This window comes from Pristiophorus japonicus, chromosome 23 (assembly GCF_044704955.1).
Source record: "Pristiophorus japonicus isolate sPriJap1 chromosome 23, sPriJap1.hap1, whole genome shotgun sequence".
In the NCBI taxonomy this organism is placed as follows: Eukaryota; Metazoa; Chordata; class Chondrichthyes; family Pristiophoridae; genus Pristiophorus; species Pristiophorus japonicus.
Window position 1 is genome coordinate 26,001,439 of NC_091999.1, and position 27,263 is coordinate 26,028,701.

At 42.8% G+C, this 27,263-nt stretch overlaps 1 protein-coding gene and 2 non-coding genes across 3 annotated transcripts; 1 reads left to right on the plus strand and 2 right to left on the minus strand.

Moving 5' to 3' along the window:
* Positions 1–1,087: 1,087 nt before the first annotated feature.
* LOC139235450 (cysteinyl leukotriene receptor 1-like) lies at positions 1,088–1,909 on the plus strand. The gene has a single exon (XM_070866559.1). The coding sequence runs from the start codon at positions 1,088–1,090 to the stop codon at positions 1,907–1,909; it is 822 nt and encodes a 273-aa protein (XP_070722660.1).
* A 16,041-nt stretch (positions 1,910–17,950) lies between these two features.
* On the minus strand, positions 17,951–18,033 carry trnal-uaa (transfer RNA leucine (anticodon UAA)). The gene has a single exon. It is a non-coding gene; the product is annotated as a tRNA-Leu (tRNA).
* A 7,098-nt stretch (positions 18,034–25,131) lies between these two features.
* On the minus strand, positions 25,132–25,203 carry trnad-guc (transfer RNA aspartic acid (anticodon GUC)). Its single transcript has one exon. It is a non-coding gene; the product is annotated as a tRNA-Asp (tRNA).
* Positions 25,204–27,263: the final 2,060 nt, after the last annotated feature.

Sequence of the window (27,263 nt, forward strand, 5' to 3'; positions counted from 1 at the left end):
TCATCATCAGTCTATTGTAAAGCAAAAGTCCCTTCTTTAAAGATTATTTGCAATATTGTTGGAAAGTCAGCTTAAGCCAGTTAGAATGTGTACTTTCAATACAATGGTTGGAATGGTTCTGATTTCGACACATAATACAATTCAATTCATCTTCTTAAGCCTTCGGCAAAACTGCAGTAACCTCGCCAAAGACTCCATTCCCCTCTCTGGCCACAGATTTCATTCACCACCTTGGCAACAGATTCCATTCCCCTTCCTGTACACAGATTCGATTCCCCTTCCTGGACAAAGAATCGATTACTCTCCCTGGCCACATACTCCATTCCCCTCACTGTCACAGACGCCATTCCTTTTCTTGGCCACACACTCCATTCCCTCCCTTGGCCCACAACTCCATTCTCCTCCCTGGACACAAATTCCATTCCCCTCGCTGTCCTCATACTACATTCCCATCCCTGGACAATGAATCTATTCCCCTCAATGGACACAGGATATTCACAAACTCGCGGCTTCTTGTGCTGAATTATTGCTCCCTCTGACTTGGATATGGCGTTATATATTAGTCTCATTCGGAGCTTTACCCACCTGGCAAAAGTCCAATGCATTAATGCTTTCAGTCATGACCGAGCACCCACACATCACATCCACCGCTTCACTCACTCCCTGTCACAACACCCAAACATCCCATCCACTGGTACATTCAGTCCAGAGCCAACACCCACACATCCCATCCATTGGTACATTCAGTCCCTGACCCGACACCCACACGTCCCATATATTGGTTCTTTCATTACCTGTGACAAACACCACACGTCCCATCCGCTAGTGTAATCAGTCCTGTCCCAAAGAGCACAGGTCCCATCCAATGGTTTCATCAGTCCTGACCCAAACATCACAAGTCCCATTGGCTGGTTCATTTAATCCTGACACATTTCACACATAATTCTTTGAGGCAGCTGTTGTTGCTCTCTATCTGAAATATAAATTACCTGTTTTTCTTTTTCTTGCAATGAACTTAGTGACGATAATGATCCTGTCTCGAGGAAGGTGCGGTCTCTCCAAGTGTGTCAGCCGTTACCTGGTGGCAATGGCAGCGGCAGATCTACTGGTCGTTATACTCGACCTGATATCCAGGCAGATTCATTTTCTTTATTGGACCGCGTTTGAGTTCATCTGGAAGGTTAAAGTTTGTAATATCCATGCCATCCTGCTTTACGCAGTCACAGACTGTTCCGTCTGGTTCACAGTTGCTTTTACCTTTGATCGATGTATAGCCATTTGTTGTCAGAATCTCAAAAACAAATATTGCACCGAGAAAACGGCGACTGTGGCTGTGGGAACATTGAGTGCGCTGTTCTTTGTAAAGAACACTTTCTGGTACTTTATGTATGGAGGTATGTATCAGATTTCCAATAATCCCTGGTTTTTTTTTGTTCGATGGGAAGTCTCTGAGTCAGTATCATGGGCAGTAATTGAATTCCTTCATTATATTATAACACCGTTTATTCCATTTGTTCTGATCCTTCTGCTCAATGCTTTAACTGTCCGACATGTTTTAGCATCGGGCAGAGCCCGCAGGAGACTCCGGGCCCACAGCAGTGGGGAGAGTCCCAGTGACCCTGAGATGGAGAAGCGAAGGAAATCCATCATTTTACTGTTTGTTATATCCGGCAATTTTATCCTCTTATGGGCAGTGTTTCTGTTGTATTCTCTGGGTAATCGATTGTATTCATTAAACTTTATTCCTGTAAATCTACCTAGATATGTACAGGAAATGGGATTTATGCTTCAGCTCCTGAGTTGCTGCACCAATACATGTATTTATGCCGTGACCCAGACGAAATTCAGAGAGGAGTTGAAGAATGTGGTGAAATATCCCTTCACTGAAATTGTTAAACGCATTAAATAATAAGAATCACACAATGTTTTGGGCGTGTATTCTGCCCAATTCGCTCATCTCTGTTATACACATACAGTGAGGACTGTTTTCAATTTTCACCGCGCGGATTCAGCGACTAACAAAAATGATAGAGGTGGGGAAGTCCATGGAGATCAGTCCCGCTGGACTCCTGCAGGTGTTATCCGCGCTAAGATGTCTGCTGCGGCCTGGGACGGGTTTCTAAAGCTCCCGACCGCCAGGCTCGTGTCGGATGTGTTTAGCCAAAGGGAGCGGCACGGGGAAGGTGGCTCTGTTACTGTACATTCCACAGGTGGAAGGGTCGCTCAGTCCCCAGCACTCCCAGGGAAAGCTGGGTAAAATGGCCTGGGACCAAACAACAGCCAGGGAGGGAAGGTTTCAAAGGATCAAAGATCAGTGCTTTCATCCTTTTACAGGCTCCTTGTGTTTTTCATCCAGTGGGGTTTAACCTGAACAGCCCCAGCGCCTGGTGATAGCGACGTATCCTTGTTTCAGATAATCTACCTTTGGGATTAAAGGGTCTCCTGCAAACGGAGTATGTCCCAGTGACATTCACCACTATAACGTTCCTTTGTAAGTTTGACTGAACAATGCGGTGATCTGCAGGATGAAGTGTTCACCGCACACATTCGACACACATTACACTCAGCTCCTCCTCACTCTGTGTAAAATCTCCGAGCTAAACATAGCCCATAATATGCAGTGTTCAGGGAGGGTGGTAATGAGCTTTGTTGCTAGGTATTGCAGTGTGTGTGATGTAATAAAGCGGGGAAACTCGCATGACACTGTGCCTGAGTATTGTGACATCACAGACCTGCCCTTCTGACCACGCCCTGGTCTGTGGTTGACCCAGAATCGCATTTCAGACATCCCTTCTCCTTCACACATCACTTTACATAGAGTTACTTAATGCCTGCAGCACAGAAATAGGCCATTCGGTGCTCGCGGCTGCAAACTGGTCTGAGGCGGTTCGCCTGAATTTTCCCTGGGGGTGCTGAGTGTTAGCAGCCTGTGGACTGCAAATTTACAGAGCGGCCTTCCCCACCCCGACCCTTTCAGCCCAGCAGAGCTTGCCAGAGCTTACTCTGTCACCACATCATGATCTTAAACGGAGTACACAAAGAGAGTGGTAAACTTGGGAACGTAGAGAAAGTGAGATTCATTGGTAAGTCCGTGTGTTGAGTCTGGCTGAGTATTAGCTCTAAGAAGGGAAATTTAGATTAACGTTTTGAATTGAATTTCGAACGTTAAATACAGAAGTTAGCAGAAACTGCCTGTTAATGGTAGTTAACTATCAGTCAGCTGTAAGTGTTAGTCTTAAATATGTGCTAATTACTGTGAGCAATGGGCATGGAGCTGACACAGCACTTGTAACTTGTGTGTGGCTCCAAAGGTATAAAACTAAACAGTAACTGCTGATTCACAGTGTGTTCTGTACAGTGATATTAAACGGAATTTGGTGAGAGTTTGAATGGGAACAGTGGTTGAAGGAGGTGCTGCTTTGGCCTCCAAAATACAGTAGGTCGATGAATGTTTGGTGAGTATTACCTTTTTTCTCGAAGCTTGGTCTACTCAAAGACCTGGGAGCAATAACAATACTTTATTAAATTAATAATTTAACTATAATTACTAATTAATTAATATAATTATAAATAACCATTTGAATAAAAACTAAGTAATTAAGTTCATTCAGTGTGTAAATAAGCAAATAAATTTATTACAAAATAACAAAAGATGGCAGGGCAGGCAATGAGTCGAGACTGTAATGTGTGAGAGTTTGTGGACATCAAATCTATCCCACATTCCCACATCTGCAGGAAATGTCTATGCTTTATTCGCTCTGGCTCAGCGTAATTGGGCTGGAGTGCGAGTTCAACACACTCTGAAACACACAGAATAAGTGATTTAATCCAGAAAACAGTCACATCCCACAGAAAAGCGCAGGTTCAGGAAAGTCCGCTTCTGATTGGGTGCCGTGTAGCGAGAACTGAGGAGAGGCTGAGAATGAAATATTGCTCCTGCCCAACGATAAGGATAAAGATTGCGTGGAGGACATCCACAAAAAATACCAAGGTACGTGGCTCGTAGGTTTGTCCACAGACAGAGATAGGAAGAAATATTAAACAATTACTTTGCATCAGTATTTATCAGGGAGTCAACACAGGTGGACATGAGATTGGATGATATTAGAAATGAAATAACTGCATTAAAGTAACAAGAGAAAAATATTATATAAACTAATCAAACCGAAAATGGATAAAATGCTGGCTTCGGACGAATTGCATCGAGGGAAGAGATAGCAGAGGCATTAATAAACATATTTAATATTTCACTAGAATAAAGTGCAGTGCCGGAGGATTGGCAGATACCTAATGTAATACCTATTTTTAAGAAGTGAGGTAGAACGTGTCTGAGGAACTATAATCCAGTCAACTTAACATCGTTGGGAGGAAAAATAATGGATTCCCTACGAAAGGAGAAAGTGGAAGAACAACTAGAAACCAAAAATGAATAGTCAGCATCGATTATAAAAGGGAAAGTCTTGAATTGACCAAATTCTTTGAATTTTACGAAGAGGTAACAGATAGCGTAAACTAACGGAATGTAGTAGATGTAATTTATCTAGATTTCCAAAAGCCTTCGATAAGATACCCCATAATAGACTGAAAGGGCAGATCACAAATCTTAATTACAATTAATAATAATAATTGGGATGTTTTAAAATGGAGTTAACAGATTTTTAAAATAGATCCTACAGCCTGTTTTTCAGACTGTGGGAAGCATGTGTGGGATGCATTCCACAGAGGGGCAGATGTTTCAATTCATAGACCAAAGGCCTTGGGAGCTGGGCGCAGACACAGATAACATAGAATTTGAATTCTGTAACAAGATACAAGTTAAATAAAAAGAATCATAACAACATGTATCCTGAATTACTAATTAAACATATAGAGGCCAGATTGGAGGAAGCAACCTACCAGATAATCATGTATTCATCAATCAGCACATATTAATTGTAACTTGCGTAATTAAGTAAGACTATAATCTGAAACTGTATAAAATAAGATGTTTCTGGCAGTTTCTCTGAGCATTCCTTCAAGGATAGCTCCCCTGCCAGCTTGTATCTTTTATTAATAAAAACTGCATTTACTTTAAGGCTAACGGACTCCGAGTGGTGGTTTGAAGTTAACCCTAACAACGTGGCGCAGTCAGCAAGATCCACTGGAAGGGCAGATTAGACTCAAAAAGCCAAACCAACCGAATAACGAGTTGTAGAGAATTAACTTGAGAAATTCTCCTCCCAAATTAACCAGAGATCCAACGAATCTGAGGTAGAGTCCATGCAGCCAGTAAATCCAGTTGAGTGGCGCGTCAGGACACTGTAAATAAATACTGTAAATGTCGGTACAATAAGTACGTATACGGGATATCGGGGAAAAAGCCTCAGTGTAAATAGTTCCGCATAAGTAAAGGTGGAAAAACAGCACTGGGTAAAAAGCCTTGGTGTAAAAAGTTCTGCTTCAGTAAAGATGGTAAAACAGGAACTGGGGAAAAAGCCCCAATGTATGAAATGGCAAAGGAGTCTGCCAAGTCCCTCGGAGGGCTGATGTATAAACTACCAGAAGAGTTTCTGAGAGATAAATCTGAAAAGGTCATGAAGATGGTTAAGGCAGGATATGATGAAGGAAAAAAGATAATTTTAACAGCCGGAAAGATGAATAGAAAGATACCCGAAGGTGAGATGGACAGAGAAAGTAACAAAAGACAACAGGATGTAAGTATAAAAATAGATATAGATGACAGAAGGAAATGGACAGAGGAATTTGGGCCAAATTTGTATCCCCAAATTTGTAACAGGGTTATGAATAGGACCTGAGGAAAATAAAGGATTGATTGGGGGCCAGAAGGCTCGCTTGGTAGATATTTTTCGGAAGCCCATAACAAAAACTGTTAGTGACTATCTTAAGTGAAGTATGGATCCAAAAATAGAGCCGGCCAAACAATAAGCTTTGTTGAATGAAGAGAGACTTTTGTAAAGGTCTGTCTTTGAATGAAAGTGTTGTGTGATTTTTGACTGCAAAATATTTGAGGTGGTAATTAAAGAATGTTTCATATGTCTGAAAGACTGCTTCAGAAAGTGGTGGAGCTGTCTGTTGTTATGGCCCCACCCACTTTTTCAGACAGAGTGAATTTGTTTTAACCCTTTGCAGTGTTATCCTGCATGAAGGAAGTTTTAAGAAAGTGTGAACCTAGAATTGAATTGCATTTTAATTTAGAAACCCAGGTGTGGATTTATTCAGATGATATGTTATGGATCCAGGAAATGCACAAAGGATAGTTTTGTTGAGCTAAAGATATAAAATGTGTGGTCCCGATGGTTTTAAAAAAAACATTTCAACATGCTCACTTGTCAAAAGAAAACATGTAATCATTGATTACATTTGTTTGAAAGACAATACATTTAGTCTAGGAATGAGATAAAGAACGGAGAAGGGAAATTGTAATGCCTTAAAAAAAGAATCCTGCGTGGGTGTCTCAAGGCTGCGGGCTGGGGAAGTACGCCCCCATATTTCATTGTGTAAAATCTTGATGCGAAAGCTTCGAGCTCAGTAAAAAGATTTTTAAATAAAAGTTTGGCAGTACAATATTTGAATTGAGATTTTGAGATATTTCTGGTGATTCTCCTTGATAAAGATTTTGGTTGTATTGGAAAATCTTGGGTTTGGAGGACTTTTAATAAAAGTAAACATACTGCGTCAGAAGCTGAAGCTTAAAAAGATGAAATTTATGAGATACTGTATCACAAAATTGAAGTTATAGCGCAAAAGATTAGAGTTTTTGATGTTCAGCTTCTAAAACAGAAGTTAGGCACATAATTATAAAACAAGTTCTTTGCATTCTGTGATCTGTGAATCACTATAAGCATGATTGAGAAGTCCGATTAAAAAACAGTATTATCATATTTGACATTTCATAATCCAAAAATAAATACAAATACTATAAAAGGGGAGCAGAAATTAGGATGGGAGCAGTGAAGAGTTAATTTTGTTGTGAAGATTTGAAGTACCACTGTTTAAGAAAATACACAACAAAATTAGATACATTTAAAATAAAAATTTAAATCTGATCTCTTAAAAAAAAGAAATTAAACTATAATGTTTGGAAACAAAGTAGCAATACCTTCAGGGGTCAGGTCAAACTCCTGGGCAAGTGGGGAGCTATCTGCGAAAGTGTAAAAGGAATTTTGAAAAAAATTAAATGTTAAAACCGCTGGCTTTAGCAGTTTAGAACAGAGGAAAATATAAATTGAACTTGTGACTTCAGATACGGTGGTTGAAGAACCACAGAAAGTGAGACGTAAAGGCTTTGAAACTGGAACATTTGATATAACGGAAAGCTGCTATCAAAGCTTACGTGCTAGACTCTGTTCTAGTTATGAAAAAGACATTTGAGAGAACGGAAAGCAGGATTTAAAGTAAATCCCAAAAAGGCACAAATCGGACAAGCTGTGGTACAGTACCTGGGAAACTAAATATCCCAAGGAACGCGGACCATGTCCAATGACAGGAAGGAGGACATTAGGATTATGCCCGACCAAAACCAGTCTGAGGGGTATGTGAGGTACTGGGGTTCTTTCGCTATTGTAGTAATTGTGTGCCTCACCACAGCAATTGCAGAACCAATACAGTGGCTAGTGAAATGAAAATCCGGTTGAAATTGAAATGGTAAGACTCTAACTAAAACCTGGAATATCCAGGATGTGTTTTATCAACAGAATATAAACGTGATCATCACCGTCCTTCCGATTCTACAAGGACAAGCTACAAGGCCGCCCAGAGAGGGCCCAGAAGCATTTAACCACAGCGGAGGTTACAACAACTAAGTAAAGCAACCTCTAGGGGGCGGCATCTAAGTGTCAGGAGCGTTTGTCTTGAAGCCATAAGAAAAGTATGTAAAAAATGTTACCTGAATATTGTAAACCAGGGGAATTAACCTTGGGAAATTGCGTGGTAGTTAAACCTGGAACAGAAGTAATGTTGTTACTTGACAATGTGCAGCACGAAATGTTACCTGTGAGCATAAATTAATCAGCCCTATACCTGCCAGAAAATATTAGCCACAAGACTAAAGCGTTGTAAATACGATTGCTAGACACAATCCTGAGAATAGCTAGTGACACATCAGGAGCAAGGGAGTAACACAAGCAGCTGAGACACAAAGAAGGAAGACAGAGGAGATTTACAGCGAATGACGTATTAACTTTACAGGGACATCTCGAGTAGATGCACCAGATATACAGGCGAGCCAGGCAGGTGTAGATAGTTTGAGGGGAACAACGGAGTTACTAATCAGGAACCAGACCAGGATTGGGATAGAATCTTCACAGTTAGGATCTAAAACATCCACAGAAAATGCTAGAGGGTTTATCCGTATTGGAAGGCCATGCACGAACAATTAACGAGCAAAATAAGCAGGAATTGAGAGGACGATGCCGAGGACAGGAAAAGAGACACATGTCATGCCTATGGGAGATGGATGATTGGTCAGGTGAGACACAATATGGATCAGATACAAACCGGGCGAGTTACAGGTTCAATAAATAGTACCCAGTTGAAAGAAATGGCACAGCACACTGGGCCATTAGATGCATGCACCCTGAAACATAGAAACATAGAAACAGAGAAAGAGGTTGCAGGAATAGACCATTCGCCCCTTCGAGCCTGCACCAACATTCAATAAGATCATGGCTGATCATTCACCTCAGTACACCTTTCCTGCTTTCGCTCCATACCCCTTGATCCCTTTACCTTAAGCGCCATATCCAACTCCCTCTTGAATATATCTGATGAACTGGCATCAACAACGTTCTGCAGAAGGGAATTCCACAGGTTAACAACTCTCTGAGTGAAGAAATTTCTCCTCATCTCGGTCCTAAATGGCTTATCCCTTGTCCTTAGACTGTGACCACTGGTTCTGGACTTCCCCAACATCGGGAACATTCTTCCTGCATCTAACTTGCCCAGTCCCATCAGAATTTTATATGTTTCTGAGGTCCCTTCTCATTCTTCTAAACTCCAGTAAATACAGACCCAGTTGATCCTATCTCTCCTCATATGTCAGTCCTGCCATCCCGGAAATCAGTCTGGTGAACCTTCGCTGCACTCCTTCAATAGCAAGAACGTCCTTCCTCAGATTAGAACAAAACTGAATACAGTATTGCAGGTGAGGCCTCAACAAGGCCCTGTACAGCTGCAGCAAGACCGCCCTGCTGCTATATTCAAATCCCCAAGATATGGGGCCAACATGCTATTTGCCTGCTTTCTGTCTACTGCACCTGCATGTCAACCTTCAATGACTGATGTACCATGACACCCGGATCTCGTTGCACTTCCTCTTTTCCTAATCTGCCGGCATTCAGATAATATTCTGCCTTCGTGTTTTTGCCAACAAAGTGCCATAACCTCATATTTATCGTTATTACACTACATCTGCCACGCAATTGCCCACTCACCTAACCTGTCCAAGTCACCCTGCAGCCTCTTAGCATCCTCTTCACATATCACACCGTCATCTGCAAAATTGGAGATATTATACACAATTCTTTCATCCAAGTCATTGATGTATATTGTAAATTGCTGGGGTCCCAGCACTGAGCCCTGCGGCACCCAACTAGTCAATATCTGCCATTGTGAAAAGGACCCGTTTATCCCGACTCTGTCAACCAGTTCTCTATCCACATCAATACATTACCTCCAATGCCATGTGCTTTAATTTTGCACACCAACTCTTGTGTGGGACCTTGTGAAAAGTATTTTGTAAGTCCCACTACATCACATCCACTGGTTTTCCCTTGTCTGCTCTACTAGTTACATCCTCACAAAATTCTAAAAGATTTGTCAAACATGAATTCCCTTTCATAAATCCATGCTGATTTGGACCGATCCTCTTAGTGCTTTCCAAATGTGCTGCTATTTCATCTTTAATAATTGATTCCAACATTTTCCCCACCACTGATGTCAGGCTAACTGGTCTGTAATTACACGTTTTCTCTCTCCCTCCTTTTTCAAAATGTGGTGTTACATTCGCTACGCTCCAGTCCATACGAACTGATCTAGAGTCGATGGACTGTTAGAAAATGATCACCAATGCATCCACTATTTCTAGGACCACTTCCTTAAGTATTCTGGGATGCAGACCATCAGGCCCCGGGGAATTATCGGCCTTTAGTCCCATCAATTTCCCTAACATAATTTCCCACAAATAAGGATTTCCTTCAGTTCCTCCTTGTCACTAGCCCCTCGGTCACGTACTATTTCCAGAAGGTTATGCGTGTCTTCCTTCGTGAATGCAGAGCCAAAGTATTTGTTCAACTGGTCTACCATTTCTTTGTTCCCCATTATAAATTCACCTGAATCTGACTGCAAGGGACCTACGTTTGCCTTCACTAATCTTTTTCTCTTCACATATCTATAGAAGTTTTTATGTTCCCAGCAAGCTTCGTCTCATACTCTATTTTCCCCCTCCAAATTAAACCCTTTGTCCTCCTCTGCTGAATTCTAAATTTCTCCCCCTCCTCGGGTTGTTGCTTTTTCTGACCAATTTATATGCCTATTCCTTGGATTTAACGCTATTCTTAATTTCCCTTCTTAGCCACGGTTGAGCCACCTTTCCCGTTTAACTTTTTACTCCAGACAGGGATGTCCAATTGTTGAAGTTCATCCATGTGATTTTAAATGTTTTCCATTGCCTATCTGCCGTCAACCCTTTAAGTATCATTTCCCAGTCTATTCTAGCGAATTCATGTCTCATACCATCGAAGTTACCTTTCCTTAAGTTCAGGACCCCAGGCTCAGAATTATTTGTTTCACTCTCCACCTTAACAAAGAATTCTACCTTATTATGGTTACTCTTCCCCAAGGGGCCTCGCACAACAAGATTGCTAATTAGTCCTTTCTCATTACACATCAACCAGTCTAGGATGGCCAGCCCTCTAGATGGTTCCTCGACATTTTGGTCGAGTAAACCATCCCGAATACACTCCAGCAAATCCTCCTCCACCGTATTGCTACCAGTTTGGTTAGCCCAATCTATATGTAGATTAAAGTCGCCCATGATAACTTCTGTACCTATATTGCACACATCCCTACTTTCTTGTTTGATGCTGTCCCCAAACTCACTACGATTGTTTGGTGATACACAACTCCCACTAGCGTTTTCTTCCCTTTGATATTCCGCAGCTCCACCCACACAGAATCCACGCGAATGTCCTTCCTTACTATTGCGTTAATTTCCTCTTCAACCAGCAATGCCACCCCACCTCCTTTTCCTTTCTGTCTATCCTTCCTGAATGGTGAATATCCCTGGAATTTGCGTTCACAGCCTTCGTCACCCTGGAGCCATTTCTCCGTGATGCCAATTACATCATATTCATTAATTGCTGCCTGTGCAGTTAATTTGTCCACCTTATTACGAATATTCCTCGCATTGAGGCACAGTGCCTTCAGGCTTGTCATCTTAACACACCTTGTCCCTTTAGAATGTGGCTGCAATGTGGCCCTTTTTGATTTTTGCCTTGGGTTTCTCTGCCCTCCACCTTTCCTTTTCAGCCCCCATTTTACTTCCCTCTGTCTCACTGCATAGGTTCCCATCCCACTGCCATATTAGTTTAACCCCTCCCCAACAACACGAGAAATCTCTCCCCCGAGGACATTGGTTCTGCCCAGGTGCAGAGCGTCCGGTTTGCACTGGTCCCAGCTCCCCCAGAACCGGTTCCAATGTCCCAGGAAATTGAATCTCTCCCTTCTGCACCACACACTCCTCTGAGCTATCCTGCGATTCCTACTCTGACTAGCAGGTGGCAGTGTTAGCTATCCTGAACTTGCTACCTTTGAGGTCCTATTTGTTAATTTAGCTCCCAGCTCCCTAAATTCAGCTTGTAATTTCTCAGTCAGAGTGAGTCAGACTCAAACACAAACACATAAAGAGCTCTCTTAAGACAGTGAGTGAGAGGCACAGAAACATTGCATAATCCCATTTCTTTGTCAGTTGAGAATGTTATAACTTATCAACATGAACAGACTCAACAGAATACATTCGGGTACAACTGAGCAGGATGGGAGGAAATCGGTTTGAATTTAAAGATTTACCAGGAATGGGGTTCGAACCTACGCAGCTATACACCCATTGAATTTTACGCCCACTCGGTCATCCGTGTTTTGTCAATATTCGGATTTTATCTCTGTGAGAATATGGGCTGCAGATCCACTCTCACAGACATAGGTTTTCAATGAGCATTTTCAAATAGTTATCGTAATATTGACACAGGGGCAACTCTCCTATTATTTTTCCAGTAATGCTCTAGGAAATTTCACATCCACCCTAGGGTGCAGACGGAGCTTAAATTTAACATTTCATCCGAAAGTCAACAGCTCCAACAATGCAAAATTCCCCAAGTACTGCATTTGAGTGTCAGCCAAGATTATATGCTCAAGTCTCATAGTAGGACTTGCACACAGAACCTCCTGATTCAGTCGAGAATTCTGCCACTGAACCAAAGCCGATACCAAAGTTCACATCCGTATTACTTTCTCCATGTCTTTTTATAAAGTTCCAGGACAAATAGAAGAAATATTCAACATTTTGAAAAAGCTCCATCCTCGTCGGGGAATTGAACGCCGACCTCGCGCGTGACAGGGAGGGATACTAACTACTACACTAACGAGGAACGGATGGGTATTTGTTTTGTCAGAGCAGGAATCGAGCTGTGAACAGAAGTGGACACCATGAGAAGTCGACAGGCACATTGAGAGACAGAGACAAACTGACAAACAGGGAGAGACAGACAGTGAGATAGAGACAACGTGAGACAGAAAGTATGAGACTGAGAAGGAGAGGCAGATTGAGTGAGAAAAAGACTCAAACGCACACATACACAGAGATGTGTGTGTGTGTGCTCTATAAAGAGATAGAGGGAAAGATTGAGCGAAAGACAGTGACAAAGAGAAAGACAGAAAGAGTAAGCGACAAATAGAGAGATAGACAGAGATATCATCAGGAAATGATGCAAATACTCAGCAGGTTAGAGACAGGAACTATCAGAGACAGGCAAAGAGAGAGACAGATAGAGACATGGACAGACAGAGATGATGGGAATGAGAGAGACAGTCAGACAGAGAGACTGAGAGAATCCCATTGGAACAGAACTGGACATCGTGAGAAAGAGACAGACACGTTGAGAAACAGGGAAACAGGGAGAGACAGACAGTGAGATAGAGACAAAGAGAGACAGAAACTTTGAGACTGAGAGGGAGGTTCAGACTGAATGACAGAAAGACTCAAACTCATACATACACAGAGATGTGTTTGTATGCTCCATAAAGAGAGGGAAGCAAATAGTAATGGAATGACAGAGACAAAGACAGGGACAAAGAGAGAGACAAAGAGGGAGACAGATAGAGAGACAGACAGATATAGAGAGAGATAGAGACAATAATTCGATTCTGTCTTTACAAAGGAAGATACAAAAAACCTTCCACGTGTACAAGGGGACTGAGAGTCTAGTGAAAATGAGGAACTGAAAGATATCCTTATTTGCGGGAAATTGTGTTAGGGAAATTGATGGTAATAAAGGCCGATAAATCCCTGGGTCCTGATAGTCTGAATTCCAGATTGCTTAAGGAAGTGGCCCTAGAAATAGTGGATGCATTGGTGATCATTTTCCAACAATCTATCGACTCTGGATCAGTTCCTATGGACTGGAGGCTAGCTAATATGATGCCACTTTAAAAAAAATGAGGGAGAGAGAAAGCGGGTAATTCTAGACCGGTTAGCCTGACATCAGTAGTGGGGAAAATGTTGGAATCAATCATTAAGGATGAAATAGCAGCCCATTTGGAAAGCAGTGACAGGATCGGACCGAGTCAGCATATATTTATGAAAGAGAAATCATGCTAGACAAATCTTCTGGAATTTTTTGAGGATGTAACGAGTAGAGTGGACAAGAGAGAACCAGTAGATTTGGTGTATTTGGACTTTCAATAGGCTTTTGACAAGGTCCCGCACAAGAGATTGGTGCACAAAATCCAAGCACATGGTATTGGGATTAATGTACTGACGAGGATAGAGAACTGGTTGGCAGACAGGAAGCAGAGAATCGGGATAAACAGGTCCTTTTCAGAATTAGCAGGCAGTTACTAGTGGGGTGCCGCAGGGTTGAGTGCTGGGACCCCAGCTCTTTACAATATACATTCACGATTTGGTTGAAGGAATAGTGTGTAATATCTCCAAGTTTGCGGATGACACTAAACTGGGTGGCGGTGCGAGCTATGAGGAGGATGCTAAGAGGCTGCAGGGTGACTTGGACAGATTAGGTGAGTGGGCAAATATATGGCAGATGCAGTATAATGTGGATAACTGTGAGGTTATCCATTTTTGGGACAAAAACACGATGGCAGAATATTATCTGAATGGCGGCAGACTAGAAAAAGGGGAGGTGCAACGAGACCTGGGTGTCATGGTTTATCAGTCAAATACAGTGGGCACGCAGGTACAGCAGGCGGTAAAGAAGGCAAATGGTATGCTGCCTTCGTAGCTAGGGGATTTGAATATAGGAGCAGGGAGACCTTACTGCAGTTGTACAAGGCCTGAGTGAGGCAGCCAGACTTGGTATATTGTGTTCAGTTTTGGTCTCCTAGTCTGAGGAAGGACGTTCTTGCTATTGAGGGAGTGCAGCAAACCAGTTGCCAAACAGTTCTCTATTCATGTCAGTGCATTAATCCCAATACCATGCGCTTGGACTTTGTGCACCAATCTCTTGTGCGGGACCTTGTCAAAAGCCTATTGAAAGTCCAAATACACCACATCCACTGGTTCTCCCTTGTCCACTCTACTCGTCACATCCACAAAAAAATCCAGAAGATTCATCAAGCATGAGTTCCCTTTCATAATTCCATGCTGACTCGGTCCGATATTGTCAACAGACTGATTCCAGGGATGGCAGGACTGTCATATGAGGAGAGATTGGATCAACTGGGCCTTTATTCACTGACGTTTAGAATGATGAGAGGGGATCTCATAGAAATATATAATATTCTGACGGGAATGCACAGGTTAGATGCGGGAAGAATGTTCTCGATGTTGAGGAAGTCCAGAACCAGGGGACATAGTCTTCGGATAAGGGGTAGGCCATTTAGCACTGAGATGAGGAGAATCTTCTTCACTCAGAGAGTTGTTGACCTGTGGAATTCCCTGCCGCAGAGAGTTGTTGATGTCTGTTCATTGGATATATTCAAGAGGGAGTTAGATATGGCCCTTACGGATAAGGGGGTGAAGGGGTATGGAGAGAAATCAGGAATTGGGAACTGAAGGAATGATCAGCCATGAACATATTGAGTGGAGGCGCAGGCTCGAAGGGCCTAATGGCCTACTCCTGCAGCTATTTTCTATGTTTCTATGTTTCTAAATTAGAAAATGATGAAAATAATCATCAGGTTAGAGACAGGGACAAAGTGAAACAGGCAAAGACATGGGCAGAGATGATGGGAAAGAGAGAGACAGTCAGACAGAGAGTCTGAGAGAATCTCATTGGAACAGACGTGGGCACCGTGCGAAAGAGACAGATTCAAACAGAGAAACAGGCACAAACAGAGTGAGTCAGAGAGAGGCAGACTCAGACTCAAGCACACAGACCTCTAAAGACAGAAAGGCAGAGACTGAGATATACAGATACATTTCACAATTTCATTTCATGATCAGCTCAGAGAGTCACAGAGTCACAGAAAATTGCTGATTCAACAGATGAAAGTCGGGTATCACTGATCAGCATGGGAGGAAATCAATGATAAATTAAAGAGATTCGAAGAGTGGGGTACGAACTCTCGTGGGAAAATCCCATTGAATTTTAAGGCCAACGCCTTAACCACTCGGCCATCCTGGTCCTTCCAGTGTTTCGATGCTGTCTCTGTGAGAATCTGGGCTTCAACTCCACCACACAGACACACACATGCACATCGGGTTTCAATGAGCATTTGCGAAAATTTTTAGCAATATTGACACGGTGGCAACTCTCCTATTCTTTTTCGAGTAATGCTGTGGGAACGTTCACATCCACCCGAGGGTGCAGACGGAGCTTTAATTTAACATTTCTTGCGAAAGTCAACAGCTTCAACATTGCAAAATTCGCCAACTACTGCACTTGAGTGTCTGCCAATATTATCTGCTCAAGTCTCAGAAGTGGGACATAAACACACAAACTCCTAATTCAGTCGAGAATACCGCCACTGAACCAAAGCCGATACCAAAGTTCACAACCGTATTATTTTCCTCAAGACTTTTTAAAAAGGTCCATGACATACCAAATTCATGGTGATGATTTATACAGACAGTTACACATACACAGATATATATATATATACAGATAGACAGACACAGACACACACACACATTAGCAAAAATATACTCGCACCAACGGACATGCACAGATGTCTTAGACATATAGATCGATAGACAGGCTGAATCACTGTCGCAACTTTTGCTGATTTTTGCGTTTTTCTTTACGTATGTATCGTGAATATTGCAGTTTAATAAAAATGATAGTTTTGAAAGGTGTGTGACGTTATTCCATCTATCTCAGGATGAGTTATGCAGAGACCTGGTTAAATTGTGAAATGGAATGAAAAATGCTGAGAATCGTAGTCGGCAGGATTCGACGTGCAGGGGGAAAATACGATGGATTTTGTAGTTTATCGCTGTAACCTCTCGGCCACGACTACTGACTCGGTATTTCTTTAAATGTTACTCAGATAAAACTCAGTCATCCACCATCTGCAGCAGATGACACAGAATTCTGAAAAAATCTCCTCTTCCTGTATTTTTACTGTTCTGTATTGCACTGGAACTTTTTAATATAAATCTATACCAAGAAACAGAAGTAAAATCCTGCATTTTGAAAAAGCTTCCTGCCCGTTGGGGAATTGAAACACTGTCTTCTGCATAACAGGCCGGGATACTAAGCACTATACCAACGAATGTGGGTTTGGTCAGAGCAGGAATCGAGCTGTGAAGAGAACTGGACTCCATGAGAAGTAGAGAGACACATTGAGAGACAGAGCCAAACCGACAAACAGGGAGAGACATACAACGAGATAGAGACAACGAGAGACAGAAAGTGCGAGACTCAGAAGGAGAGGCAGACGCAGTGAGAAAAACACTCAAACACATACATATACAGAGATATGTGTGTGTGCTCTACAAAGAGAGAGAGGGAAAGAGTGAGACAAAGTCAGTGTTAATGACAGTGACAAGGAGAGAGACAGAGAGAGAGAGAGCGACAGATAGAGAGAGAGACAAAGATATAAACAGACAATGATGGAAATACTCAGCAGGTTAGAGACAGGAACTACCAGCGACAGGCAAAGAGAGACAGACAGGCAGAGGCATAGACAGACAGAGATGATGGGAAAGAGAGAGACAGTCAGACAGAGAGATTGAGAGAATCCCATTCTAACAGAACTGGACACCGTGAGAAAGAGACAGACACATTGCGAGACAGAGACAAACAGGGAAACAGGGAGAGACAGACAGCGAGATAGAGACAGAGAGAGGCAGAAAGTTTTAGACTGAGAGGGAGGGTCAGACTGAGTGAGACAAAGACTCAAATACTTACATACACAGATATGTGTTTGCGTGCTCCATCAAGAGAGTGAGGCAAATAGTGATGGAATGACAAGAAAAAGAGGGAGACAGACACATACATCGAAACGAACTCATCAGGTTAGAGACAGGGACCAACACAGACAGGTAAAGACATGATGGGAAAGAGGGAGTTGGTCCCTTTGGAACAGAACCGGATCCAGTGAGGCAGACTGAAAGAGACAAAGATGCAAACACATGCACAGCTCTCGAAAGCGAGAGAAAGAGGCACAGATACATTTCATTATCTGCTCAGAGTGTCACCGAAACATGCAAATGCAAGAGATGAAAATCGGGTATCACTAAGCAACATGGGAAATAATCTCTGTTTAATTAAGCAAATACCAGGAGTGGGGTTCGAACCCTCGCGGGTAGAAACCCATTGGATCTTAAGCCCGACGCCTTAACCACTCGGCCATCCTGGTCGGGTCAGCGATTAGATTCTGTCTCTGTGGGAATCTGGGCTTCAACTCCACCCCCATAGACACACACAAACACAGAGGTTTTCAGGGAGCATTTTCGAACATTTTTCGTCATATTGACACGGGCGCAACTCTCCTATTCTTATTCGAGTAAGGCTCTGGGACCTTTCACATCCACCCGAGGGTGCAGATGAAGCTTCAATTTAATTTTTCATCCGATGGTCAACAGCTTCAACAATGCAAAATTCCCTAAGTATTGCATTTCAGTGTCTGCCAAGATGATGCGCTCAAGTCTCAGAGAGGCAGTTACACACACGACCTTCTGAATGGAGCCACTGAAACAAAGCCGATACCAAAGATCACAACCGTATTATTTTCCCCAATTTTTTTTTTAAGTTCCAGGACATACCAAATTCTTGGTGATGATTTCCATAGACAGTTGCACATACACAGAGACGTACATGCAGATAGACATACACAGACACACGCACACATACAATAACCAAAAATATACACGCATCAACATAGAAACATAGAAATTAGTTGCAGGAGTAGGCCGTTCGGCCCTTCGAGCCTGCACCACTATTTAATAAGATCATGGCTGATCATTCAACCTCAGTACCCATATCCTGCTTTCTCTCCATACCCCTTGATCCCTTGAGCCGCAAGGGCCATATCTAACTCCCTCTTGAATATATCTAACGAACTGACCTCAACAACTTTCTGCGGTAGAGAATTTCACAGGTTAATCACTCTCTGAGTGAAAACGTTTCTCCTCAACTCGGTCCTAAATGGCTTACCCTTATTCTTAGACTGTGACCCCTGGTTCTCGAACTCCCCAGCAACAGAAACATTCTTCCTGCCTCTCACTTGTCCAATCTCGTTAGAATGTTATATGTTTCTATGAGATCCCCTCTCATTCTTCTAAATTCCAGTGGATACCAGCAGAGTTGATCCAGTCTCTCCTCATATGTCAGTCTTGCCATCCCTGGAATCAAGCTGGTGAACATTCGCTGTGCTCCCTCAATAGCAAGGACGTCCTTCCTCAGATTTGGAGATCAAAACTAACAAATTATTTAACGTGTGGCTTCACCAAGGCCCTGTACAACTGCAGGAAGACCTCCCTGCTCCAATATTCAAAGCCCCTAGCTATGAAGGCGAACAAGCCATTTGCCTTCTTCACCGCCTGCTGCACCTGCATACCCACTTTCAATGACAGATGTACCATGACACTTAGATCAAGATATACACAGAGTGCCTTACACAAATAGACGGATAGACAGGCAGGGTGACTGTCGCTACTTTGGCTGGCTTTTGCGTTTTTCCGTCGAGAATGCTGCCACTGAACCAGAGCCGATACAAAAGTTCACAACCGTATTATTTTCCCCAATTCTTTTGAAAAAGTTCCACGACACACCAAATTCATGGTGATGATTTCCACAGACAGTTGCACATACACAGAGACATATATACAGATAGACAGTCACAGAGACACATACACACACATAACCACAAATATACATGCACCAACGGACAAACACAAATGCCTTAGACATATCGAAGGAGAGACAGGCTGAGTTACTACTTTGGCTGATTTTTTCATTTTTCTATCCGTATGTATCGTGAATATTGCAGACTGATAAAAATGTGAAAAAAATGTCAGTGTTGAAAGGTGTGGGACGTTATTCCATCTATCTCAGGATCAGTTTTGACAAAACCTGGTTAAATTGAAAATGGAATGAAAAATGCTGAGAATCGTAGTCGGCAGGATTCTAACCTACGCGCAGAAAACCCAAAGTATTTCTTACTCCATCGCTTTAACCACTCGGCCACAATTACTGTGTCTCTGGCACTTTAAATATTAATCAGAAAAAATTCAGTCGTCCATCTCTGTGCAGCAGACGGCCACAGAATCCTGAAAAAGTCTCCGTTTGCAAAAAATCTGGAAGAGGCAATCTCCTCTTGCTGTATTTTTACTGTTCTATATTGTTCTGGAACTTTTTAATAAAATCTATACCAAGAAACAGAAGTAAAATTCGACATTTTGAAAAAACTGCTGCATCGTCAGGGAATTGAACCCGGTTCTCCCACATAACAAGCGGGGATAATCACCACTTTACAGACGATGGTACGGGTTGCGTTTGAGCAGTAATCCAGCTGTGAACAGAAGTCGACAGACACATTGATCGTCAGAGACAAACCGACAAACAGGGCTGGACAGACAGCGAGAGAGAGATTCATCGAGAGACAGAAAGGGTGAGACTGAAAAGTGAGGCAGACTCCTTGAGAAAAAGACTCAAACACCTACATATACAGAGATGTGTGTGTGTGATCTATAAAGAGAGAGAGTGAAAGAGTGAGAGAAAGACAGTGATAAAGACCGTGACAAGGAGAGAGACAGATAGAGAGAGAGCGACAGATAGCGAGAGAGACAAAGATATAAACAGAAAATGATGGAAATACTCAGCAGGTTAGAGGTAGGAACTACCAGCGACAGGCAAAGAGAGACAGATAGGCTGAAACATAGACAGAGAGAGATGATGGGAAAGACTGAGACAGTCAGATAGAGAGACTGAGTGAATCCCATTAGAACAGAACTGGACAACGTGAGAAAGAGACAGACACATTCAGAACCAGGGACAAACAGGGAAACAGGGAGAGACAGACAGCGAGATAGAGACAAAGAGAGACAGAAAGTTTGAGACTGAAAGGGAGGATCAGACTGAATGAGAAAAAGACTCAAACACATACATACACAGAGATGTATTTGCCTGCTCCATAAAGGCAGGGGGCTAAATAGTGATGGAATGACAGAGAAAAGGGCAGGGACAAAGAGAGAGAAAAAGAGGGAGACAGATAGAGAGAAAGACAGATAGAGAGAGAGACATCGAGACAAAAACAGAAAATAATGGAAATACTTATCAGGTTAGAGACAGAGACAGGCAACGACATGGTCAGACAGAGTTAATGGGACAGAGAGAGGCAGTCAGACAGAGAGTCTGAGAGAATCCCATTGCAACAGAACGAGACACCGTGAGAAAGAGACAGATTAAGTGACAGCGACAAACACAGAAACATGGACAGACAGAGTGGGTCAGAGAGAGACAAAGACTCAAACACACAAACACAAACACAGCTCTCTTCAGAGAGAGCGCGGCACAGACATTTCACAATTTCATTTCATTCTCGGCTCTGAGTGTCACATCGTTACAGAAAATTGGAGATTCAGCAGATGAAAATCGGGTATCACTGAGCAGGATGGGAAAAATCTCTGTTTAATTAAGGAATTACCAGAAGTGGGGCTCGAACCCACGCGGGTATAAACCAATTATACGTTTAGTCCAACGCCTTTACCACTCGGCCATCCTGTCCCTGATCCTGTCAGAGGTTGGACTCTGCCTCTGTGAGAATCTGGGCTTCAGCTCCACCCCCACAGCAACACACAGACACATTGGATTTCAGGGAGCATTTACGAACATTTTTCGGAATATTGCCACGGGCGCAGTTCTCCGATTCTTTTTCGACTAAGGCTCTGGGAACTTTCACATCAACCCGAGGGGGCAGATGGAGCTTCAATTTAAAATTTCAGCCGATTGTCAACAGCTTCAACAATGCAACATTCCCCAAATATTGCATTTGAGTGTCATCCAAGACGATGTGTTCAAGTTCAGGAGTGGGACTTACACACACAACCTCCTGATTCAGTCAAGAATGGAGCCACTGAACCAAAACCGATACCAAAGTTCACAACCGTATTATTTTCCACAAGTTTTTTAAAAAGTTCCAGGATGTACCAAATTCATGGTGATGATTTCCACAGACAGTTGCACAAGCACAGAGACATACATACAGATAGACATACACAGACACACGCACACACAATAACCAAAAATATACACGCATCAACATAGAAACATAGAGACATAGAAATTAGGTGCAGGAATATTCCATTCGGCCCTTCGAGCCTGCACCACCATTCAATAACATTATGGCTGATCATTCAACCTCAGTACCCCTTTCCTGCTTTCTCTCCATACCCCTTGATCGCTTTAGCCGTAAGGGCCATATCTAACTCCCTTTTAAATATATCTAACGAACTGGCCTCAAAGACTTTCTGCGGTAGAAAATTTTACAGGTTAACTACTCTCTGAGTGAAGAAGTTTCTCCTCATCTCGGTCCTAAATGGCTTACCTCTTACTGTTAGACTGTAATCCTTGGTCTCATACTCTCCAGCAACGAGAACATTCTTCCAGCCTTTAAACTGTCCAATCTCGTCAGAATTTTCTATGTTTCTGTGTGATCCACTCTCATTCTTCTAAACTCCAGTGGATACCAGCCCAGTTGATCCAGTCTCTCCTCATATGTCAATCCTGCCATCCCGGGAATCATGCTGGTGAACCTTCGCTGTACTCCCTCAATAGCAAGGACGTCCTTCCTCAGATTCGGGGACCAAAACTGAACACAATATTCCAGGTGTGGCCTCACCAAGGCCCTGTACAACTGCAGTAAAACCTCCCTGCTCCTATACTCAAATCCTCTAGCTATGAAGGCGAAGATGCCATTTGTCTTCTTCACCGCCTGCTGCACCTGCATGCCAACTTTCAATGACTGATGTACCATGACACGCAGATCAAGATATACACAGGTTGCCTTAGACAAATAGATGGATAGACAGGCAGTGTGACTGTCGCTACTTTGGCTGGTTTTTGCGTTTTTTTATCCTTATGTATCGTGAATACTGCAGATTAATGAAAGAAAGAAAACAGCGGCTGCATCGAAAGATGTGGGACGTTGCTCCATCTATCTCAGAATCAGTTTTGCAGTAACGTGGTTAAATTGTGAAACAGAATGAAATAAGCTGAGAAACATAATCAGCAGTATTCAAACCTGCGCAGAGAAACCCCGATGGATTTTTTGTCCAATTGCCTTACCCACTCGGCCATGACTACTGGCTCGCTGCATCATTAAATGTTACTCAGATAAAACTCAGTCATCCATCTCTGTGCAGCAGACGGCCACAGAATCCGGAAAAAGTCTCCGTTTGCTAAAAATCTGGAAGAGGCAATCTCCTCTTCCTGTATTTGTACAGTTCTATATTGCTCTGGAATTTTCAATATGAATCAACACCAAGAAACAAGTAAAATTCTGCATTTTGTAAATGTTGCCACCGCGTCGGGAAGTAGAACCACGGTCTCCGGCGTAACAGGCGGAGATACTCACCATGATACTAACGAGCATGAGTTCTATCAGAGCAGGAATCGAGCTGTGAACAGAACTGGACTCCATGAGAAGTCGACAGACACATTGAGAGACAGAGACAAACCGACAAACAGGGAGAGACAGACACCGAGATAGAGACAACAAGAGACAGAGAGTGTAAGACTGAGAAGGAGAGGCAGACTGAGTGAGAAAAAAGACTCAAACACATACATATACAGAGATGTGTGTATGTGTGATCTATCACTAGAGAGAGGGTAAGAGTGGGAAAAAGACAATGATTGAGTCATTGACAAGGAGAAAAACAGAGAGAGAGAGAGAGATAAAGACTAAAACAGAAAATTATGGAAATACTTCTCAGGTTACAGGAAGGGACTAACAGAGACAGGCAAAGACATGGACAGACCGAAATGATGGGAAAGAGGGAGCCAGTCAGACAAAGAGTCTGAGAGAATCCCATTGGAACAGACATGGGCACCGTGAGAATGAGACAGATTGAGACAAACAGGGAAACAGGGACAGACAGAGTGAGTCAGACTGAGAGAGACAACGACTCAAACATAAAAACACATACACAGCTCTCTTAAGAGAGAGAGAGGCAGAGACCGAGCGACGCAGAGTCATTTCACAATTTCATTTCATTATCGGTTCAGAGTGTCACATTGTTACAGAAAATTGCTGATTCAACCGATGAAAATCCGGTCTTACTGATCAGAATGGGAGGAAATCCGTGTTAAATTAAAGAGATATTATGATTGGGGTACGAACCCACGCCGGAAAAAGCCATTGAATTATCAGGCCAACGCCTCAACCACTCCGCTATTCTGGTCCTGTGAGAACCTGGATTCTGTCTCTGTGAGAATCTGGGCTTCAACCCCAACTCCACATCGAAACACATGCACATCGGCTTTCAGTGAGCATTTACGAACATTTTTAGAAATATTGACACGGGTGCAACTCTCCTATTCTTTTTCGAGTAATGCACTGGCAACTTTCATATCCATCCGAGGGTGCAGACGGAGCTTCAATTTAACATTTCATCCGAAAGTCAACAGCTTCAACATTGCAAAATTCCCCAAGTGCTGCACTTGAGTGTTAGCCAAGATTATATGCTGAAGTCTCAGGAGTGCGACTTGAACACACAAACTCCTGATTCAGTCGAGCATGCTGCCACTGAACCAAAGCCGATATAAAAGTTCACAACCGTATTATTTTCCCCAAGTCTTTTTTATAAGTTCCAGGACATATCAAATTCATGGTGATGATTTCCACAGACAGTTGCACAAACACAGAGACATATATAGAGATAGGCAGACACAGAGACACACACACACATAACCAAAAATTTCCACGCACCAACGGACATGCACAGATGCCTTAGACATCTCGAGGGATAGACAGGCTGAATCGCTGTCGCAACTTTGACTGGTTTTTGCGATTTTTTAAACGGATGTATCGTAAATATTGCTAATTAATAAAAATGAGAAAAAAATGTCAGCTTTGAAAGGGGTGGGACGTTATTCCATCTATCTCAGGATTAGTTTGGCAGAGACCTGGTGAAATGGAATGAAAAATGCTGAGAATCGTAGTCGGCAAGATTCGAACCTGCGCGGTAAAACACCAATGGATTTCTAGCCCATCGCCTTAACCACTCGGGCACGACTACTGCGTCGCTGCCTTTTTAAACGTTACTCAGAAAAAACTCAGTCATCCATCTCTGTGCAGCAGACGGCCAAAGAATCCTGAAAAAGTCTCTGTTTGCTCAAAATCTGGCAGAGGCAATCTCCTCCACCTGTATTTATACAGTTCTATATTGCTCTCGAACTTTTAATATGAATCTCTACCAAGAAACAGAAGTAAAATTCTGTATTTCGTAACAACTGCCTCCTCATCGGGGAATTGAACCCCGGTCTCCCGCGTGACAAGCAGGGATACTCACCACTATACTAACGAGGAACTGACGGCTACCAGATCTGTCAGAGCAGGAATCGAGCTGTGAACAGAACTGGACACCGTGAGAAGTCGACAGACACATTGAGAGACAGAGATAAACCGACAAACAGGGAGAGCCAGAAAGCAAGATAGAGACAACTACAGACATAAAGTGTGAGACTGAGAAGGAGAGGCAGACTGAGTGAGAAAAAGACTCAAACATATACATATACAGAGATGTGTGTGCGTGATCTATTAAGAGAGAGAGGGAAAGAGTGAGAGAAAGACAATGATAAAGACAGTGCGAAGGAGAGAGACTTATAGAGAGAGAGAGATAGAGACTAAAACAGAAAATTTTGGAAATACTTATCAGATTAGAGACAGAAAAGAGATGGACAGACCGAAATGATGGGAAAAGAGAGAGCCAGTCAGACAAAGAGTCTGAGAGAATCCCATTGGAACAGAAGTGGACACCGTGAGAGCGAGATAGATTGAGAGACAGAGATAAGCAGAGAAACAGGGACAGACAGAGTGAGTCAGAGAGAGGCAGAGGCCGAGCGACACAGATACATTTCACAATTTCATTTCGTTATCGGCTCAGAGTGTCACAGAGTTACAGAAAATTGCAGATTCAACAGATGAAAATCCGGGATCACTGATCAGAATGGGAGGAAATCTGTGTTACATTAAAGAATAGAATAAAAGGAAAAGGAGGTGGGGTAGCATTGCTGGTGAAAGAGGAGATTAATGCAATAGTTAGGAAGGACATTAGCTTGGATGATGTGGAATTTATATGGGTAAAGCTGCAGACCACCAAAGGGCAAAAAACGTTAGTGGGAGTTGTGTACAGACGTACAAACAGTAGTTGTGATGTTGGGGAGGGCATCAAACAGGAAATTAGGGGTGCATGCAATAAAGGTGCAGCAGTTATAATGGGTGACTTTAATATGCACATAGCTTGGGCTAACCAAACTGGAAGCAATACGGTGGAGGAGGATTTCCTGGAGTGCATAAGGGATGATTTTCTAGACGAATATGTCGAGGAACCAACTAGGGGGGAGGCCATCTTAGACTGGGTTTTGTGCAATGAGAGAGGATTAATTAGCAATCTCGTTGAGTGAGGCCCCTTGGGGAAGAGTGACCATAATATGGTGGAATTCTGCATTAGGATGGAGAATGAAACAGTTAATTTAGAGATCATGGCCCAGAACTTGAAGAAGGTTAACTTTGAAGGTATGAGGCGTGAATTGGCTAGGATAGATTGGCGAATGATACTTAAGGGGATGACTGTGGATGGGCAGTGGCAGACATTTAGGGACCGCATGGATGAACTACAACAATTGCACATTCCTGTCTGGCGTAAAAATAAAAAAGGAAGGTGGCTCAACCGTGGCTATCAAGGGAAATCAGGGATAATATTAAAGCCAAGGAAGTGGCATACAAATTGGCCAGAATAGCAGCGAACCCGGGGACTGGGAGAAATTTAGAACTCAGCAGAGGAGGACAAAGGGTTTGATTAGGGCAGGGAAAATGGAGTACGCGAAGAAGCTTGCAGGGAACATTAAGACGGATTGTGAAAAGTTTCTATAGATATGTAAAGAGAAAAAGGTTAGTAAAGACAAACGTAGGTCCCCTGCAGTCAGAATCAAGGGAAGTCATAAAGGAGAACAAAGAAATGACAGACCAATTGAACAAGTACTTTGGTTCGGTATTCACTAAGGAGGACACAAACAACCTTCCAGATATAAAAGGGGTCATAGTGACTAGTAAGGAGGAGGAACTGAGGGAAATCCTTATTATTCGGGAAATTGTGTTGGGGAAATTGATGGGATTGAAGGCCGATAAATCCCCAGGGCCTGATGGACTGCATCCCTGAGTACTTAAGGAGGTGGCCTTGGAAATAGCGGATGCATTGACAGTAATTTTCCAACATTCCATTGACTCTGGATCAGTTCCTATCGCGTGGAGGGTAGCCAAGTAACCATACTTTTTTTAAAAGCAAGGAGAGAGAAGACAGGGAATTATAGACCGGTCAGTCTGGCCTCAGTAGTGGGTAAAATGATGGAATCAATTATTAAGGATGT

Coding starts and splice junctions, on each gene's coding strand:
- LOC139235450 (XM_070866559.1), top strand. CDS start 1,088: ATGGCAGCGGCAGATCTACTGGTCGTTATACTCGACCTGATATCCAGG.